This window comes from Tyto alba, unplaced genomic scaffold (genome assembly GCF_018691265.1).
Source record: "Tyto alba isolate M040663 unplaced genomic scaffold, T.alba_DEE_v4.0 Super-Scaffold_2, whole genome shotgun sequence".
Classification (NCBI taxonomy): domain Eukaryota; kingdom Metazoa; phylum Chordata; class Aves; order Strigiformes; family Tytonidae; genus Tyto; species Tyto alba.
In genome coordinates this window covers 17,867,547-17,887,825 of record NW_024881282.1, presented here as the reverse complement: position 1 = coordinate 17,887,825, position 20,279 = coordinate 17,867,547, and the positions used below count along the sequence as shown (strand labels likewise).

General features: G+C 38.1%; 1 protein-coding gene across 2 annotated transcripts in view; it reads right to left on the bottom strand.

Annotated features, from left to right (window-relative positions):
* Positions 1 to 15,111: 15,111 nt before the first annotated feature.
* Positions 15,112 to 20,279, bottom strand: part of ATM (ATM serine/threonine kinase) — a 74,531-nt gene continuing 69,363 nt past the window's right edge. Inside the window, exon 63 of one of the 2 annotated variants that reach the window (XM_042793181.1) lies at positions 15,112 to 20,224. In XM_042793181.1, the coding sequence (XP_042649115.1) occupies positions 20,041 to 20,224 (184 nt within the window). In that variant the 3' untranslated portion in view covers positions 15,112 to 20,040. The remainder of the gene's footprint in view (positions 20,225 to 20,279) is intronic. The other variant, XM_042793182.1, reaches the window with a different exon arrangement.

Genomic DNA, 20,279 nt, shown 5'->3' with positions numbered 1-20,279 from the left:
TGAACAAAGCTACTTTAATGTGAACTAATCCCCGATGACCAACTCTAGCATGCCTTCTCACATTACAACCATTTCATCTTATTTACAGACTTCAGCATTTCCTCTATTCCTCGAAAGATTCACTTGTGTCTGCAAGGTAATCAACAGTCACACTGATCCAAAACTTCTTGTAACTGAACCTGAGAAGTAGGTGTGAATTTGAAAAACCTGATTTGTACTTAACTATCTTTTCACTCTTTTTTTCTTTTTTTAAAAAAAAAAGGCATTTAAAGGTGGTACAGATCACACAGATATGACTTCCTAACATCCTAAATATTTGGCAATATTTAAATGCAAGTAGTAGATATATAAGATACATAATAATTCTGAGCATTTCTTATGAAATAGTTTCTAAATTCTGATTACCTGTAGGAAAAGACATTTTTCTGTGATAGAATGTGGTATCAAATAAAAAATATTCCAAATGATCCAGAAAAAACACAACTTTTTCCTGACTAGCAATAATACAATATGTATAGTGAATTGTTCCCTGGAATTAAGACCATGGCTATTGCTATTTACTCTTTTGCGAGATAATATAATTCACGTATCAGAGTTCCATTCCAGTCACAGAAACACACATTAACAATCATATCTTTTATTTCAAAATGAACAAAGACACGGGAAAATTGGCTTTCCCCTGTAAAACTGGAATTGATCAACTCAAGCAATCTGTGCACTGGAAGATGCCAATTTGAATGAGGTCCCTTTTAGGGACAGCTACTACCATATGCCTGTTCATGAACCAAATTAAATTAAATCTTAGTGAAGTCCTTAATGAACACACAGCTCTAAGTACCATTAGCAAAGTCAAGAATTTACTTGAATCTGATGATTGAACTACCCTCATAAGCAGTGTTTTCTCTATTTCAGTCACTAGGCAGTTTTGCTCCAAATCCAGACAGTTCTTCTGCTCCTAATTTATCACATTCAACCTTCTCAAGCAACTATGGTCCACTATCAAATGTGTCTGCTATATTAATTTAATATTAAGTTACACCCTGCTTTAATGACATGCACTAATGTGTAATAGTTGTCAAACTGGATCTGTTGTTAAGTAGGTTAACTAGATGCAGTTGTCATCAGTTCTTTGATGGATTATCTTGTTAAGAAAGCCATTATAAAATCACTTCTGATGGGAAATACAAATGATATTCACATAGAAAGGGCAAATTCTGGTCCCATTAGAGTAAATGGCATAGGATTTTTGCAAAGTGAATTCATATTTGTAATAAAAAATAAGGTCTAGAAGGTTACCTGATCCAATGAAAAAAAAATAAGTGAGGGAAAAGCACCTACTGTTCATGGGCAAATGAAAAATTAGCTTGATTATCCTTGGGTTTGAGACACCAGACATCATATAAGACTAGCTAAGCAGTTTGGTACTTCTGGGGACTTAATACCTTGACAAGTTGTCCTCTAAATCAATTCCATTGAACCACTCCATCATTTGTCAAGACTAGCCAAAAACTTAAAGCAAGTAAGAAACGATATGCAAAACTGGCAAAGTTATGGAGAAGAAACTTTTATTGCTTGCCAGTTAGATTTATTTCTTATTGTTATACCATCAAGTACAATCTTAACAATCTATGCCCAGATATGAAAAGCCTAATGAATGTGGCTGATAAACTATGTAATTTTCAGGGAAACAGGAGCAACATCAACTCTCACTGAACACATAAAATTGGCCCTTGAAAATTACATCATCTCAGATTATAGTCTCCTACGTGTCTCTGAGAACAGAATGGTCTGCTCCTAAGGAATTCTCAGTTCTATAGAAAAAGAGAAAATACAGAGTTACACTGGTCACTTGAGTAACCCAATTTAGTAAGTGAATAAATTCAGACATTTTCTGAGGCTTTTAACTTAAAATGGTTTGGCTTTTACTGCAAAACTGTGCTAATTAACCATTTTATTAATTATGGACTTTTAAAGTGGATCACTATGCTACATGGTCCCAAGTTAATACATGGTTAAAATCCCTTTCCCGTAACTCAATGATTTCATGGGAAATAAATATTTTCTGATTAAATAAATATATTCTGACAGTGCCCAAAGACTTAAAGTGGGTTGCCTGAAAAAGAAGACAGAAAGAATTAAGCTAAGGCTCTCTTTCACACAGGAAATACTATATATTGGATTGAATCAAAACCTATAAAGTTTCTCCTCTTTCTCTTCCTGAAAAATTGTTAATCCATGAAGAATCAATTGTTCATTGACTGCTGAGACAGACTTCCATTTGGGAAAGAAAACAAGTAAAGAAACCAAATCCTGAGTGGAAAAATTAGTGCTCCAATTTCATAGGAATACTTGCTCCTGGCATGGAGCTGGCAGATACTCCCTCAGTTAGCACCTTGAGATCTGACAGCCAAGAACACCTCTCCTGGCATTTCCCTACTACCAAGCAGAATTCACTCACAGTAGAGAAACTAGCCCCTGTGTTTTCAGTTAGGTTAGCACTTATTACAGGGTCCTCTCTGTTTTCCCAATGAACAATGTCATGTATTTATCTTTATAGCTACCTATTTGTATAATAATGTACGTACATTTGTACTCTTCCTATAATGTCAAACTAATGCTTGTCTGGATTTAGCTCTGCATTTTAATTTAATATGAAATTACATATAATTACTTTCTGTAATAAATTTTAATTTGGACTACTGATGAAGATGAAGGCCTCTGGCAAGATCTGGCTCTTAAAACTGGCCTGAGCACCTTTCATAAGCTATCTTGTGAGTTAGCATAGCCGTGCCTACTTGCAAACAGAATTCATATTACTTACACAGCTTTTTGATCGCTGTTTCAAAGCCTTTGTCTTTGAAACCAAGTTGCAATTTCATCAGTAAACCCAGGGTGGGTTTCTTCTTGTGCTTTATGTCCTCCTCTTCATTCAAGGATTTTGAATCTTCTTGTTACATACAAGGCAAAAACTTTGGTGAAACAGTATCTCCTGGCTTAATAGGTATAGACATTCTTTCCTTCTATCTATCTGGTTTTATCTATCTAGCTGATCTAACAGCATTAACCGTATGTAAGAGATTTTAAAATTTTTATTTTCTGCAGTTGATAAAATAAATAATACAGGATAATATAGTACATGATAAAAAGAATTAATAAATAAAAACTAAAGTCTCTTCTTTCTCCGATTAATTTAAAAATTCCCATTGCCTGGGTCTGTATCTACAGTGTGAATATGAAAGTCACCTGTCAGGTCTTCACATTATTGACAAAGAAAGTCAAAGTAGTAAACATGCTGCTACAATCTCTAACTGATCATCGGACAATTTAGGCTATCCAGAAATAATGGGATTGATTGGGTTATCAGTAATTTTTGATTTAAGAAACTGAGATTCTTCTTATGTACCAAAGTGATAGGCATTGCATAAAAATACAGAGAGACATACATATTCATTTAAAAAGGGATTGATCGAGAGTTTCAATTGCATATCTTCAATTGTCATTGAAATCTGTGACAAAACTTACCTTGCTGACATTGGGTATTATTTCCTCCTTCTTCTATTATTCTTTAAAAAATTAGATATTCTGACAGGGAGGATACTCACCAATGTTTTCCTTCCTGTATGTTCAGATTCAACGATAATTTAAACTCTTAAACTATTCAGTGATAGAAGTATCATACTAAAAAAACCCCATCACCACCTTTTTGCTGCTTCTGTTGACAGAAGTCAACAGAGTAATCAAAAGCCCTAAACACTGCCATCTCACTTTGGTACATGCTTAAAAACTACCAAGGGAGGGGGAATTGTCTGCAGTACCCAGTACTGTTTAGCAGTACACCGATTTCTTTGCAGTCTGCCTTTTCAAGGGCTAAAAACACACAGCAGTCGCATTTCACAGGGATTCGTTTTCTCAAATAGTTGTCTTTACGCCCTTGTAGCTCTCTTTGGCAAAGAAATGTCTTAAGTCTCTTAATTTTCCTCCTCTTGAGGAGCCTACTGTGGCCTTGATCTCAGGTTGCTGCAGCTTGGGAGAGCCCAGCCCCCTCCGGCAACCCCTGTCAGGGAGCGTGAAGCTGCGGGTCGCTGCCCACTCCGCAAACACCCACGGCTGCCCACGGAGAGTCACCCACCCCGGCAGCCATTGAACGCCCCCCCGCCTGGGCAGGCTGGGTTTGCTGTGGGAGTGCCGGCTCCCAGCCAGGCACCCTCTCCTCCTTCTTTAATCCTTACGGAAAGAGGCAGATTTCTCCTTTCATCCCCTGTACGTTGCTCCGTGGGACACCACTCTGACCGGTGCTTCCTCACCACAAACTCGACCTCAAACTTGGAGCTGACGAACAAAGCTCTTACCTCCTCTGCTGGCAATGGCTGTTCCTACAGGCTGCCCCTCAGGGGCGGGAGAGCGGGGCTAGCGACGCTAACACGCCGCGTTCACCGTGGGTTTGAACACTTGCTTAAACCACTCCTTCCCCGGCGAGGCCGTCTGCCTTCCCCTCACCGGCGGAGAGGACCGCCACGGTTCCCGAGGGGCTGTGGGCCCTCAGGGAGCGCTTCCCCGCCGGCGGTGAGGGCCCGGCCCGCCGAGGCCCCCGCCCGCTGCCGGCCCCCCCGCCCCCGGGGAGCTCTCGCCCCGTCTCCCGCTGCCGCCCTGCCCGGCCGGTCGCGCTCCCCGTGCGGGCAGGGCGGCGGGCCCGCCGCGCTGAGCCGCCTGAGGCGGGCCCCGGCCCCCGGGAGCCCCCGGTTGCGACCCGGCTGGCGGGAAGCTCGCCTGTCATGCACTGACATGAATTTCAGCCTGTGAAAATGCCCGTCTGTCAGACTGGGGCGGGGGGCAATAAGGGTCGTGGAAAGATAAATTAATCCAGAAACGTAAAATGGATGTTGTTTCACCGTTCAGGCGTTGGGAGAGCTTTCTGAGGTTGTCAAGAAAGCTGTTACGATTTTTGAAGGAAGTACTATGATAAACAAGGGTGAGTGGGGCAACGCTGGGATTTTTCAGTAAATGTTGAGCTTTTAATACAGTACAAACATTTGTAAAAGCACCACCTTTTGTATACTCAAAAATACAGACCAAAATCAGAGGTGGGAGTTACGGATATTAAGTAATTGGTTTTCTCCTTAGGGCTCTCTTAAACCAGTATGTTTTGGTAAGTAAGCTGCTTTATAGATGAGCTGGATTTATTTATTTTTTTTTTTATTTGATAGAGTTCTGATCACCTTTTAACAAAGGAAAATAATTACAAAGGTAAAATAAATTTGTTGGCTAGAAATATTGCCTGAAGCTGGATACTTGGAGGGCTAGTGACAGGTAGAGCCTGTCACCAGATGGTCTAAGCATGGGTAATTAGCAATGAGAAATACTGACCCAGCATGCACGCCATCTCATTAGCATTTTGGATCATTTTCTACATTAAATTTTTTAATGTTTTTTTGCAGAGATGTTTACACATAGTAGAAAATTTTGTGTCTTGCCTCACATAAACCCTTGTTCTCTTTTTCTGCCTCTGATAATGAGGTTTGTGTAGGTATCATCACTGACAGGGCGGTTGTTTGCTTGCTGAAAATGTGTAATCTTGTCATCAATAACGGCAATCGAGATTATGCATCAAAAAGAGAAAATAGCATTAATAATTTAATTACTGCCTGTGATTAATCCTGCCGAAGCAGAAACATTGATAGCTTTTTCTTTTAACCAGCGGGTATGACTTTTGTATTTCCCCAGAGATAATAGAAAGTATGTTCTATTTTATGAAGATCAGAATCATGGTATTGAGACATCTAAATGACCCTTTAGCTCATGCTTTTTGCCACTGATAATGCAGATTTGTTCATTACTAGATACTTTTCCCAGTCTAGTGCTTAAGCCTTCCAGGAACTATTCTTGATTTTCAGTTTAAATGGTTTTTCTTCTGGCTTTTAACCTTATTGATGGTTTTAGCAATAATTTTTATTTGTCTTAAGTAGTTCTTTTCCTCCCTGTACTAAGAAATGTTTATCCTGTTTATCTTTTCAAGAAATCAAGATTTTATTCTGCAAATCTTTCTGTCAATTTGAATCTTTTCTGCTGCTTTTTGGAAATGATGCACTTCTGCTCTGATTAGTTTGTATGATACATGCCTCAGTCACCAAATGTGGTCACAGGAAGGAACAGCACTATGTCCAGCTCTGTTCCAAGTCAGGTTTGCTGAAAACATGTCATATGATTTGTATTCCTTTAGCCATGTTATTTTCCTTGGGTTTTACTTGCAGGATTCTTCAATGCCAGCTGGATCTCTGAAAAAAGGTTCATAGAAGTGGTTTGCAAAGATACTTACAACTGCAAATCATGTGCACAGCCAAACTAGTTTAATTGGACATGTAGTCATGGTGAGTGACTGTGCGAATGATCTGCTTGCTGTTAAAAATGACCTTTAAAAATGGGGTCTTTTATCTCACCTTGTAACACCTTCTAACAGTTACAAGTATAGGAGGCATTAGAACAACGTAGATACGTATTACATTTATAGATGACAAGGGGTTCGTGTGAAAATAAAAGAAAAAAAGGGTCTATAATACTTAATTAAAGCCCATGTCATTATATACAGGATAAAATAAGTTGAATTAACATTGGATAAGAAATCAACCTCAGGGATGATCACAGAATTATTCATAACTCCCACTGGTATCCTGTTCAGCCTCGGGAGTCATGTACTTACAGAGGTCATTCTTCCATAAGTAAGGACCTGTCCAACAGATGCTTGCTTGTCCAACAGATGACTGTAATGCCTCAATTATGCATGTATCCTCTGTTATTACTTAGAAAGCTGCATTCCCTGTATGCAGTGTCAGTCTCACTTTGTTGTCTTTAGATTATTGGTTGTTATGAGACAGAATACATGAAGCAGATGTTCTATTGAAAACTGTCTGGAATCATCTGCTCTATCTTTTACTTAGTGTCTTTGAGTTTAATGTCAGTTTTTAATCTACTTTCCCTCCCATGGCTGATCTCAAGGTTCTTACAGAATTACAAAATGCCACTGATTTTTGGCATTATATCCATTCCTAAGAACTCACTGACAGACATCAAGGAGCAGAATAAAATAATCTGGAAGCTCAGGTCAGTTACCCTAACATGCTGCTTTATGGTGTTTCAGAATATTCTTGCTCTTTGACTAGTAGACACAGATCAATCCATGGATCAGTGGGGTTTATGGTGTTACATACCTTACTTTTTGTTGTAGGCCATAGTGTGTGGTGAAGGACCCATTAGGGGGACTTTAGGTACAGAGGGGCAGCCCTCAGCAGGAGGACAGTGCTCTATTGCTGGAGGAAATTGTTCTTCAAGTCACGAGTAGTTACTGATGGCTAGAAAAGAATTCAAGGAAGGATCTGGATATGATGACTGGATTTTGTTAAAAACAAAGAAAAAAGTTCTGTAGGATTAAAACATGATTTTTAGGAGTAGCACTATAAATCTAAGCTGGAGAAGAAGACCTGAGGACAAATGAATTGATGGATCGAGATGCTCTTGCAACATCCTTTTTAAGTAAATGAATGTGGGGCTGTACTTGATACTGATATGCATTTCTCTCTAAAACTCTTTCACTATTAGCTTATTATAATATAAAAATATGCTATTTCTTCTTACAATGTATTCCATTTCTCTACACGAATACAATTTATTAGACCATTTCAAAGACCGTGATTCTTAAATTCTGTAAGATTGGACATAGGAAAATCTGTTCGCAGCTTTTTTCCAAAATTGTAAAATACAAAGACTGTGGGTTTTTTGTGTATTTGCACTTCTCTATAGGATGTACATATATTTCAGTACAACAAAGAACTTATAAGTTTCAGAGGAACAGATCTTCCTGGTGAAGAGCATTTACCCTCAGGAGGTAAGGGCTGTACAGGTTACACAGTAGAGTGCAAAGTCAGATACTTATGTTCTACTAGTGACTTGTCTCACTGTTTTCTGTTTGTGGCAGTGTTGTAAAACAAGGCTGGACTTTTCAGGGTCCCACAGTTACAGATGCACTGTGAGGTTGAAAACAGCTGAAACTATGATCCAAGGGAAAACAAAGATGAAGATCAAAGTGAAGACAGACAAAACAGAAGTGAAGAAAGAGAGGAAGAAACTAAGCACACAGAAGGCAGATGTCTTTTAGAATTAATTATAATGGAGTGGAACTCATTTCTTAGAAGCCACTTGAAAGCTGTTTGATAATTATAAAAATGTTTATAGGCCAAGTTGACTTCCTTTGCTTATTCCTGGGAGACTGTAGATGGTGTATTCTTTAAGCAGCTTTGTCTGCTTACTAGAAACCTCATTATGTTTTGCATGTTCTCTAGTTTCTCTAGTAAAGGACCTAAGCCTGATCAAGAGCCTGTTTCTACAAGTACTACCAGGTAATTGAAACAGAGTATTCACAGTAATATGCTGCTTTTGTCTTAATTTCTCAGTAGGATGGAAGCACTGTTGATTATTATTTTTCTACTTGCAAGCAGTGTTGCTAGGTGTTGCAGCAGGTGCTTGCATCAAATTCAGACTAGATGCTGTAAGTGTAATTTAATGGTACGTGATATTCACTGTGGTATTCATTGTGGATGCACAAAATTGCCACTGCATGAAAGTATTAAGTATATTTACATACATTAAATGTATTCAACTAAGCAAGTCAAGGTGGATAAAACTAGATTCTGAAATCCACAATCTCTGCAGTTCTAAACACTTGCCAATCCTATTGACTTGGTGCTTTGTGGGTGGTCTGCTCCTACTAAGCGCACAGCTTTTTGAAATCTCAGTCTTAGTATTTCTGTTGATTTCAGTTGAACCCGTTTTTAGATGGCAGACTTTTAGTGGCCAGATTTATTCCACCTGTCTTTGGTCACATAGTGGAGATATATCAGCAAGGAGCATAGTTGCTCAATGTCCCTGTGTAGTCAACAGGAAGAAATTGTTTTATCTGTATGATAGTTAATATCTTAGCTGTTGTAAAATTGCTCTGGGAAAGTCCTAGTTCTGGTAGCTCCAGAGTGAACCTATAGTACATAGTTTTCTGACTTGGATACTCCAGTGAGATTTGAGATATGGTATGAAATGCTTAAATATTCTTTTACTTTAAATATCTTGGTACTTGCATCTACTTTGATTTAGGGATAAAATACTTGCCTCTTGATTTTTTTTTTATATTTAAATAACTTGAAATATCATAGTCCTATGTAAATTTCTCATGCTTTTAAGGTATTTAATTAAGAACAAAGAATTATGTCTACAACATCTGAAATTGATGGAAGGAAGCTAATTTATTGCCAAAATTACCACCCAGCTGTCTAGCATTTTTACTAAATTTCTGCTTTTCTTCCATAATGATTTGGTTTCTGTTCCAAACCTCCTGCTCCTTGTTTAGCTTTGCCTTATGAGCAAAATTTCATTAGTATATCTCACATCAATTATACATGAGGCTAATGAAGTATTATATGCTACTTAGACTTTTGTTCAAGTTGTAGTATAGAAGCCAGGGTGAAAAGTTAATTTATTTTTTTATAAGATGATCCCTTTCAGTAAGAGTTAGCATGAAGGAAGGAGTATATAGGTAGGAATGACAGAACCATTTCATAACTTTCTAGAAAAAAAAATGCATGTACCATCTGTGCAGTGAGTTAGAACTCCAGATGAAAGTACATGCAAAAGGAAAATATTTTGGGCTGGACTTATTATTACCAACCAGCATTTATTTCTAAAGTTCAGTGGTAATCACTTCAGATACAGGTGGTGTTCATCTTTGAGAAAATAAGCAAATACTAGTCACTCTTATCATGTAGGTTGCCACTGTCTAAGAAAACTGTCTTTCCACAGTGAAGTATCACGTGAAATTATTACCATGAACTCTCCTTCATAGCAATATGTAGCAAGGCATTCAGTCAGCTGAATCCCAAAGCCATAACAGTCCATTAAAGTATGGTTTGAAATATGCAACTGTTGCAGTCATCAAGATTTCTGTATATTTCATCTATACTTTTGAATTACTCTAAGAATTAACTTGTTTTATTGTCTTTTATTGTTGGACTATGGCTTCATTAATCAAGGTTGTAATGCAACCGCATGTGTATTTAATGTATTTTAGAATTAAATTTATTTTGTTCTTCACTGTACTTTTCAAAGAGAAACAGACAATCTCATGAAGGCAAATGCAGTTCTTTGCAGCACTTTCCTTTTGTTTAGCACTTCCAGTATTAGGAAATGTGTGCCTTCTTGCACATAACAAAAAATGCCACAAAGGCCAGACATCAATATGTGGGAGTGATCTCATGGATCTTTCAGGGAAAACAGCTGGTTCATATTATTCCACAAGGATAAATCACTCTGACCATAAAAAAATTCAGCACTCTACAAAAAGAAGCCCTAATTTTCCTCTTAGTGGATGATGAAGTGTTTTTCAGTAAATTCTAATTAGTTCACAGAGAGACTAGGAAGACCAATATCAAAATAATGAGTTACGAATAAATTGGATTTGTGAAATGCATTGTGACAGCCAGCATTTAAAGTAAAGGACTTATTTGATATATAGAACATGTTGTAACAGCCTCCTCCTCCAGCTAAGAAATTCATTAAACTCCTCAGTGTATAGTCAATTGGATCACTTCCTTACTGAGACATTCATATGTCTAATAAAGAGTGATTGGACAATGCAATAGGATAGAAATGTGAAAAGAATTTTTCTTTTTATACCATCAAATTCATTTATTAAAATGGTTTTACAGACATGCAATTTCTTAAAGCATTATTTAACTTTAAAAGTGTCAAGCAGGCCTATAATTAAGTGATGAACAGGTCTTTTACAGCAGAAAACTATAAAAAGACCCCTCAGCTACATCTGTAATGCACATGCTCTAGTGAAGCAGGAAACAATGAGTGAAGTACTGGAGAGACAGGCTGAAAGATGCATCCAGTCGGGGGCTTCAGGAATAAATAAAAAAAAATGATACTTTGAAACCATTAGAACCAAGAGAAAAAATAGCGTAGGAGTGAAACGGAAAGTGGTTGAGAAGGACAGTGGGAACAGTGTAAACAGGGAGCCCAGAAGCTTACTTCCATGCTTTATGTAAAGTAAAGCTGGTAATTTGGAACTGAATGATGACAGAACACTTTTGCTTTAAGTAATCGTCATATATCCTGAGGAGAACCACAGGCTCAGAGGTCTGTGTTTATCTTTCTGCATATAATGTCTACCTTAACACAATACCTTGAGTATTGTCATTGCTTTATGAGACCTTGTGTGTAAGTGACAGAATTAAGATAAACAGATAAGGGATAATTATAAACAGATGTGTGTCACATGGAGATTTGCACCCACAGTGGTTTTCACAGACCTAAATAAATTGATTTAAAACTGGTTTTAATTATACCGGTAGGACTGCTGTGTGCTGATAGGGCATCAGTTAGGCCTCAGTTTCTGTGTTTTGACATAGCCAAGGGCCTTTTAGTGTGTATGATCTATTTATGTATTATGCAATGTATAGGTGTGTTAACATACATTATTGACTGAGTAAGGTAGTGAGGCAAGTCAAAAAAACCAAAACAGAATCATATGAAGAGCCAGATTATCTTCTCATTTACACTTACATAATTGAAATGGATGTAATTTAGGACTTACACTGCTGTCTGGAAAAAAAACGGCCAACAAACTGATTTTATGAGAAATAACATTTTTTTACCAATAGAGCAATATTAAGTAGAAATTATTAAGTAAAAAAACCAGAGCATTGATATCTGTCATGTCCTGTTCAGACAAGGGAGGCAGGTGACTTAGATTTATAAATCCCTAATGGAGCAGACAACGGTGAGACAAATCTCAAAGTCCACGCGCAGACATTTATTAATTTCCCACAATGTACTAACTGGATACATGATAATTGGCTAAGTACATGATGCATTATGGCAAGTGATGTAGTATGCCTCGCATTACTTAATGGCAATAAGGGAAAAGGGGAAAAGAAAAGAAGAGAGATAGAGAGATAATAGAGAAATAGAGGTCACCAATTTGGGGCCCTGCGCTGGTCCCGTCCGAGTCAGTCAGGGACACTTCTGTCCTTTTCACGGCCTCTTTTTGTCTTTCTATCTATTGCTTGCTTTTTTCACTCCTCACCCCCCCTTAATTTATACACACTTTCCTTGGGTCCCTCCCCTAGGTCAACCCACATACCTACATATGACATGTATGGGGAGGGATAAGGTGCTTCATGGGCTGATGTGATTCGCATGATCTCGTTAGTCTTCATTAGCATATTCAGGGGTGTCAACTTTAATATGTGTTTCATGGATAATGAAGCAAAGGTCATTCACTGGACAGATGGCCCTTGAAACTTTACAAGTGCTACCCAGGCCGCCTTATCAGCTCCAGCCTCCACATTATCCATCCCGTGACCCCCATTACTTGTGAGTGTCTGAGGCATTCCTTGGGTGAGAGGGCCCCCGCTCTGCCCCCACCCCTTATCTCTTTATCAGACTGCTTTTCTCAGTCCCTGTTTTGGGGAGTTACAAGTTGTTGCTCACAATATCAGATTATGTTTCATAATTACAGAAACTAGCTTGTTAGATGTGCGGTTTTAGGGAAAGTTAATTCTCTTCTATCTCCATTTCTGTAACACAGACCTGTCTCTAGCTTTGATTTTTTTTTTTTTTTTTTTTAGCTTTAAGTTAGTGTTATACGAATTTGTAGTAGGTAAAAGTAAAGATAGTGTAATTTTAAAGATCTAAATTATATCTTTACCCGCATTTCCACTCTTTTGCTAAGATTTCCAGTTTCTTAAGTCACAGCATGATCCGTATGAATTGTCTCAGATTTCACACCGTAATTTACAACAGAAACCTTTACTCCTTTTCATGTAAGAGAAGCAGACTTCATATCAGGACCAGATGTAACACCAGCGAGTTCACCTTTACTTCGAGGAAGACATTTTTCCAGTGGATACAAATCCTAAATGGTAATTTTGCTCATATTTGTTTATATTTTGCTCTACTCTATTGTGATGTGGAGTTGTAATTTCAGCAATAGAAGCTGATGAAACAAGCACTGCCTGACTGAAAAAGCATATGTCAACTGCTTTGTAGTGGACTCTCCTGTTCATAAATACAAACAGCAATGTAATCCAGTTCTGCTCTAATCTACATTTGCAATAATTTCTCTGGTCAGAGTACTTTTCTTCAGAGCACAGCATAAGGCTTCTGCACAGTATATTGCTGAATTAATGCACAAACTTTATAGTGAAAGCTGAAAAAGGTATTACACAGTCATACTTGTATTTAGCACTTACCACTAGGAATTTCAATGTTTAACTTCTTTTGAAACCATTTACTTAAATACCTTTTGCAGTCCTCTTGTAAACTGTGATTATTCTATCTCTGTCCCAGACCATTTGCTTTATTTCTGGCAGTTGACTGAACCCAGAAGCGCTACTCAGGAAAGAATGTTGTAAGGGGATATTTCATTGCAACCAGTATCGCTTTTAGGGAAGATGAAACCTAACCACGGGGCCTGTCTGAAGCATCATCCCTAAGCCCTGAAAAACACGTAATTCATCTTGGATTTTGCTTAACTGAAGTCTATACTGCTAAATAAGAAAGGGGCTAGGAAGCACACTCAAGGGCCATTGGTCAAGCAAGCTGGATCCCTGATTCTCCAGGCTGCTTAATAATCATCTCATTTCTGGGCTCTGCTTTGGACAGCAGCAGTTGACTCTTTCTGAGCAATACTCAGCTTTAGTTTGCCAGACAGTTTGTCCCGGGCACAGGGGCCAAAAGGGACAGCGGATGGCACTGCCTGAGGTTTGGCTCCTCCCAACTACGCACTGGCCCAACAGGCTTTACATCCACAAACGTTCCCAGATAACCTCACGTTACACCCCGCTCATGCAACACAGGATTAAGCGTCATCCTAAAACTGCAGATCGGTCTGCAAGAGAGAGGTATTTCAGGAACTGATGAAAAATCTCCTCCTAAGGCAATTAATGTACATGGAACCCAAAAGAGCCCCTGACAGGGATCCATCCTTGGACTTGGCCTGTGTGTGCGTGCAGTCAGATAGTCTGCTGGAAAAAGGAAACACAAACCAATGTGAAGACAAGCAGAGTGAGAGATACAAACGAGGTTGGTGAGATATTGCTTATTTTTTTTTGTCTGATTAATTGACTTAATTTCTAGATTTTAATTGAATAAGCTGATGTTACTTTCAAATTAAAGATTTGCATAATGTAAGAGCTATTTTAGACACCCTGGCAAACTTCATGGAATGAAGATCTTAACGGAGGAGTATTGGTCTAGCCCCGAGGTGCTAACCACTTGAACACGAGTCGGGGGCACTCCAAGAATCTCTCCTCCATGAAAACATGTGTTTTGTAAACTGCCCATGGGAAGTACTCAGTTGGGCAAAGACTCTCCTGTTGACAAGCGTTACCTACAACTTCCACGGCACGTTAGGGGGCTGGAAGCAGGACTGGAGGCTTGAGGACTGAAACTGTAACTCTCTATTGAACAAATTATTGTGGATAAAACTCACGGTATATGACCTTGCTGGTAAGAAGTCAAATTCCCATCTTTAACAGGACAGTGGGGGTTGAAGATACCTTGTGGAACGTCATACTGCAAGCTTCAGCTATTGTACAACTATGTAATTTTGGATTGTCTTTGGCTAACTGACTGTACGCACATTTAATTATCGATGGGCCAAAATCCAACAGTAGTGTTCAGCCAAAGGTAAGATCAGGGGTACAATGACTGGAAGGTTTCTGGAAGTTCCAGGTAAGTCATGAGAGATGAAGTACAACTACCTTATTAAATATTTATTTTACTGTAATCTGAACTCTGTATGGAGCACTTCTGTATAGAGTTTCCAAAGCCATAATTCTCTCTTCAGTGGCCCTAGAGACCTGAGAAACACCTACAACTGAATGTTTTGTCTTCTAGAAATAAAAATCTATCTCTATGGGAAATCTGAAGAATTCTCTATCGCAGATGCAAGTAGTTTGAGGAAAGTACGTGTGGAGGCAAAGCTGTTTTTCATACGGAAGTCGTAATAACTTTGGTGAGAATCTAATGGATCCTTATCTAGATGGAAGAAAATCACACAAAAGCAAGAATCTACTCTTCCTTTATTGAGGTTATATACTGTACAAAAATACTATAATCATTAATAAGAAGTGGGAAGCATAATGCTGTGCGTTCATATGAGGGACCAGTGAGAAACGAAAAGATTAGTTTCCAAGTGGAATTAATTTTATTTTTTTTTCAGATGGAAATACTTTAAGTAGATACTTCAATAATATTTGTATGCTTATATAATGGATGTGGAAAAACTACTTAACTGTCCCTTGTTAAATGATGGACCAAAATCAACAACTGTATAGACTTCAGTCAACTTAAGGAACTGCCATTTTGGCACATTAGGTGCTGACATCTCACAAAGCATAAAGGAGTTTTCCCAAATGCTAAGAAATTAATCCTGCCCACCAGAAAAATCTATTCCATAATGCTGATCAAGGCATCACAGGCTGAAGAACTTTATATTCATGATAGCTGTCCAACTTCCTATACAACAAATTCTAGCTGTGATGCAGAACTACATTTTAGGAAATGGCTTCATTCCTGCTATGTCACTTGTTTAATTCCCAGAACACAAAATTGCCAGTCCAGAAACTCAATTTCTTCTGCTTCTATGAAGGCAAACATGGTGTGTGGGGGTGCAAAACAGGGGCCTTGGGTGACCAGATCAAGGTACTAAAAAATTCCTGTGTTCTCTATGGCAAGATTTTCCTGCACTGGTAGAACAGTACTCTGGGAACAGCGAGGTGATTTAGCAGTAACTAGCATTAAGGATTTTATCAAAGAAACTATTAAGGATTCATTATAATCCAGAGCCACAGCCAAACAGCACATGGCCTGGGACTAGAGATCTGAAAACTTTATTTTGCAATAGTTAGAAAAGCATGCAGAGTGCCTCTCTCCTTCTCTCCTTCCACCCCTTCCTTCTCTTATTCTTGCATTCTTGATGCGTGAGTGTATGAGGAGCATGCCCAGCACCGTTTCAGTTCCGTTTCAACTACAGAAAAAACCTGTCTGTGAAGAAAAAAATAGTACTACTTCAAATTCTGCTAGTTAACAGCCAACCTTCGAGCAGCAGTCACCACAGAGCACCCGTATTGCAACACTGCTTCATCCTAGAAACTGCAGGGGAGACTCAGTGCAACATGGCTGAGGAATTTTTAAGAGTGTAGGACTTCTGCACAACTCAATCCAAGAAGAGAAGTCCCTTCAAAAGGGGGATCTTCTATAGGTAGTTTCATTTTCTATAATCCTTTTTGCTTCGCATCCAGAATAGGTGGCATTCAGCAACCAAGGCAAGCCACTAAGCTCAAGCCTGTTTTATGTTGTGTGTTGTTTGGCAAAATGGGAGTGGGTAGAGGGAGGAACAGCTATGGAGGCTACAGTGGGAACTCTCCTGGGCAGGCAAGGGTGTAGTCACTTTGCACCACATTTTTGTGGAGGAAAGAATGAGGGAGCAGGGAGAGCAGAAGCTGTGTGTGCCCTTAGAAATATGGCTGACATTATTCACTGTGCAGCTCTGAAAGCTGAGGTACAGGTGTACTTACAGTGTTAACATGCAGCACAGATGATGGGCACATGCATTATGTGAACAACACATTAGTCTTCTCATATAATTAGGATACAGGTAAAGACTTTGAAATGTGGTGGGAAGAGAACCTGAACCCTCCCCTACACACTTCCCAGCTTTCTCGCTGTGGTTTCACTCTTCAGCCTACCTGCTGAAATGAACAAATCTATTTAATGCTAATATTTGTGTCATCATTAAGCACTAGTATGAGGTAATCTCTCCCCAAGAGCTGTTTCAGGCTATCTACAGGTTCTACAAGAAAACTCGACTGCCTTGTTTTAGTTTTAAATTCACAGGGATGAAAGTAGCAGTAAAACCATACAGTGTCATCCCTTACCAATCACACAACCAAATTCCCCAGGAAGATTTTGGAATCACCTGTTTACAAAGGTATCTTTATTGACCCTTTGTTGTTGAAGCATTACCACTTCTGCAGGTATGGAATAACAGTATTAATGAAGAAAACAATCACTAACCACGTATAATAGAGTGCATTATCCCCTGAAAATATGAAGCCTAACATTTTAGTGCACTCGAAAACATTTAGTGATAGTGAATACTTTTTATAAACTCAAGGCTTTCATAGTAACAGAACTGCAACCTAATTAATTCACAGATACTGAAAAAAATTACTTTCGGGTGGTTTTATCTGTAAGAAAAACAGGTTTCAAATCTGAAACTCATGAAGACTGACATCCTTGTTTTATTTAAATTGGATGCACCTCACCAGACGGCCAGTTTAATCTGCCTGTGATGCCTTGATCCCTATTCATGAGACAGAGTTCCTTGCTGATAGAAAAGTTCAGTCAAGGTCTGTAGTTCAGATTGGATTACCTGCTAACACTTAACTTTTTTACAGTCCATACTCCTGAGGACATTTGTCTAACAGACATTTCACCAGAAAAAGACAATTTCAAATAAAGATTTTGTTGTTTAAAAACTTTTCCCCATTATACTAGATCACAGGTTCATTTTTCCTAGAAATTATATTTTCTAAATGTAAATGTTTAAAATTACTAAAATGCATTCCAAGAAAAAAAAATAATGTTAAAGAGGCAAAATTGACCTGTCTCACATATTTCTAGCTTACTACTATAAAAAATATATTTGAGGCTCCCAAATACTATTCCATCTTCCCATCTGTAGTAGCATTTGTGACAAAACCATTGTTCAGAATTAAAAAGCATTTCCATCCAGGTTTAACATTTCTATTCTTATTGAAGGAAAGTGTGTAACTACAGATGACACATTTTTGCAGACCATTCACTTTCTAATTTTGACTTTTAAAAATTAAGGTATTACTGGAACACAAAATAAAGCACAGTCTCTGATGGTTGTCATGTGGCTACATGAGGCTTTGCATGGATGACAATTATCTCACGAATGTGAGATTAGTTGAACTAAGATCTCATAGTAACAGGACTGTGTCACGTTGATTTTGAGTGTTTTGGAGACTAAGGTTTGTTAATAATTCAAACTGTTTTCATATGTTTGTCAGCTAACTGGTGCTCCACTGCTACAGGAGCTTGCAAATAATCTAAGCAGGTTTCAATTACATTTACAGTATTTACATGCATTTTTATCTGTGTTTCATTCAGCCTGAACAATGAAAATGTATGGACATTCAAAGTCTAGGCACTAAACACCAAGTTAAGAACAATGCAGAGGGATAATTATTTCCTCTGAAGTTAGACTTTGCTGAGACAATTATATTAATGTTTCACTGTCTGCTGTAAGTAAAAAACCTAAATTGCAGCCCATCATGATAAAAACATTCCTTTTAAAGTGGAGCATCAGTAACTCATAAAGAAAGGACAGGATCTGCCAAGTGCTTTTATGCAGTATTCATCTATATAGTAGCTAGAGTTTTAGTATTAAATAACCCCCAAAATGTCTAAATGCTTAAACTTACTCTAGAAGAAGCATGAGAAAAAATTCCAGAAATACTACCAGATATTTTTAAGACTCTGCTTAAAAATAAAAATTCCTTAAGTGCTTTTTGTTTTGTCCTTTCCTGCCTGCCATTCTGCAATTGTTTGGTAGGACTTCTCTCCCTTTTCTCATACAGAGTGCATGCTCTGTCAGTTAAGTTTCATTTTCAGAGAACAAATCACGGTATCCCTGCATGAGAGCTCTTCCCCACAGAAAAGCCAGGATGCGCTTTTGGTTCCAAGGAGCAACAGAAATTTATGTCAGCTTCATGTAAACTTGATACAAAAGACTCATCTTGTCATGTTGACATTAACTTATAAAACAAAGATGGAGCATAAAAACTGAGGGAAAACTGTACAAATAAAAATCAGTGAAATGCTAATTAGAACAGAAATGCATCACTTATACTGCTGTGAAAATACATAAACTGTAAGATAATGTGAGTATGCCAAATTTTATTCACATTTTTAAATATAAAGATGATTCATGAAGATTTGTTAAATACACCAGTGAGACTGTTATTTGAGTGGATTCTATTATCCATATTCATTGACTATCCAATTATAGGAGGTCTTTTTACTTAAGAAGGAGAAATGTCTTCTGTAAAACTGCAGGCAATCAGAATGAGATTTTTGTGCTCAGAATAAAACTTCAGTGTTTCCAACAGGTGTTTATTCCAGATACAGAATGACTCTGCTTTAGAGGCATATCTGGTATGCTAAGCTTCACTGTATAGCCAGTCCATTTTATCAAGGAAGTTTGAGCTACATAAACTAAATAATTTCTATTGGTTTATACTATTACAGAAATGTTATCAAAAGAAGTACCAACATAATTTCATTTACAACAGGAAAAATAGCAGCCATATTATACTTGGCTCAAAGTCCATATCTATATAAAGAAATGTCCATTTAACTAAGCTGAAAAAAACCAACCCCAAGAACCCTCGGTTCATTAAAACTGAGGTTCTCTGGTTTTCTTTTATATTCACTGTAGCATTATCTTTAAAGTATAACCCCCCCATTTTGAAATGCAATTTAGATAGTTACTTCATGACTCCTGGTTGTTAATCATCCATTCTACATGGTCCTGTTGCCATGTGGAATTATTATATACAAGACTCCAGCTGTTTAACATATACACAAAAGTGATGAATCTCAGGCTTTAAGAAGGTAACGCACCCAGAACGCCCAAGCAAAGTCCCTGCAGGTCACAAGGAACATCAAAGCACTGGATAGTGTTTTATACTGTATGGTGAACATAAATGGACAAAAAATGGTTTCTTGGTAACACATTATTGAAAAAGGAACCCAAAACATCCACCGAATACTAAGATGCATAAGCCTTCATGTTTGCTCCTGATAGAAGTTTTAATTGTGAAATACCAGTATGAAATGTTAAAGACACTTGCTGCATAAAAAAAATAGGTTTCTTCTAAAAATGTGCTGGATCCTCCCAAGTCACACCCAGGGTTTCCATCCAGGAAAGAGCCGGCTCAGATTTTTAGGGTCCATGGCCTGCTGTATGAGGAGGTTCACCTGCCCTCCCACACTGAGCACTGTTCCCTCCTCAACACCTTTCAGCTTCTCCTGAAGTCTCATCAGAACACGCTCAGCCACTTTGTTAAAACTCTGGTCATCACTGCTGGCAGAATAAAAAAAGAAGAAAAACAGGTGCACTAGATATGGATCCTGAATAA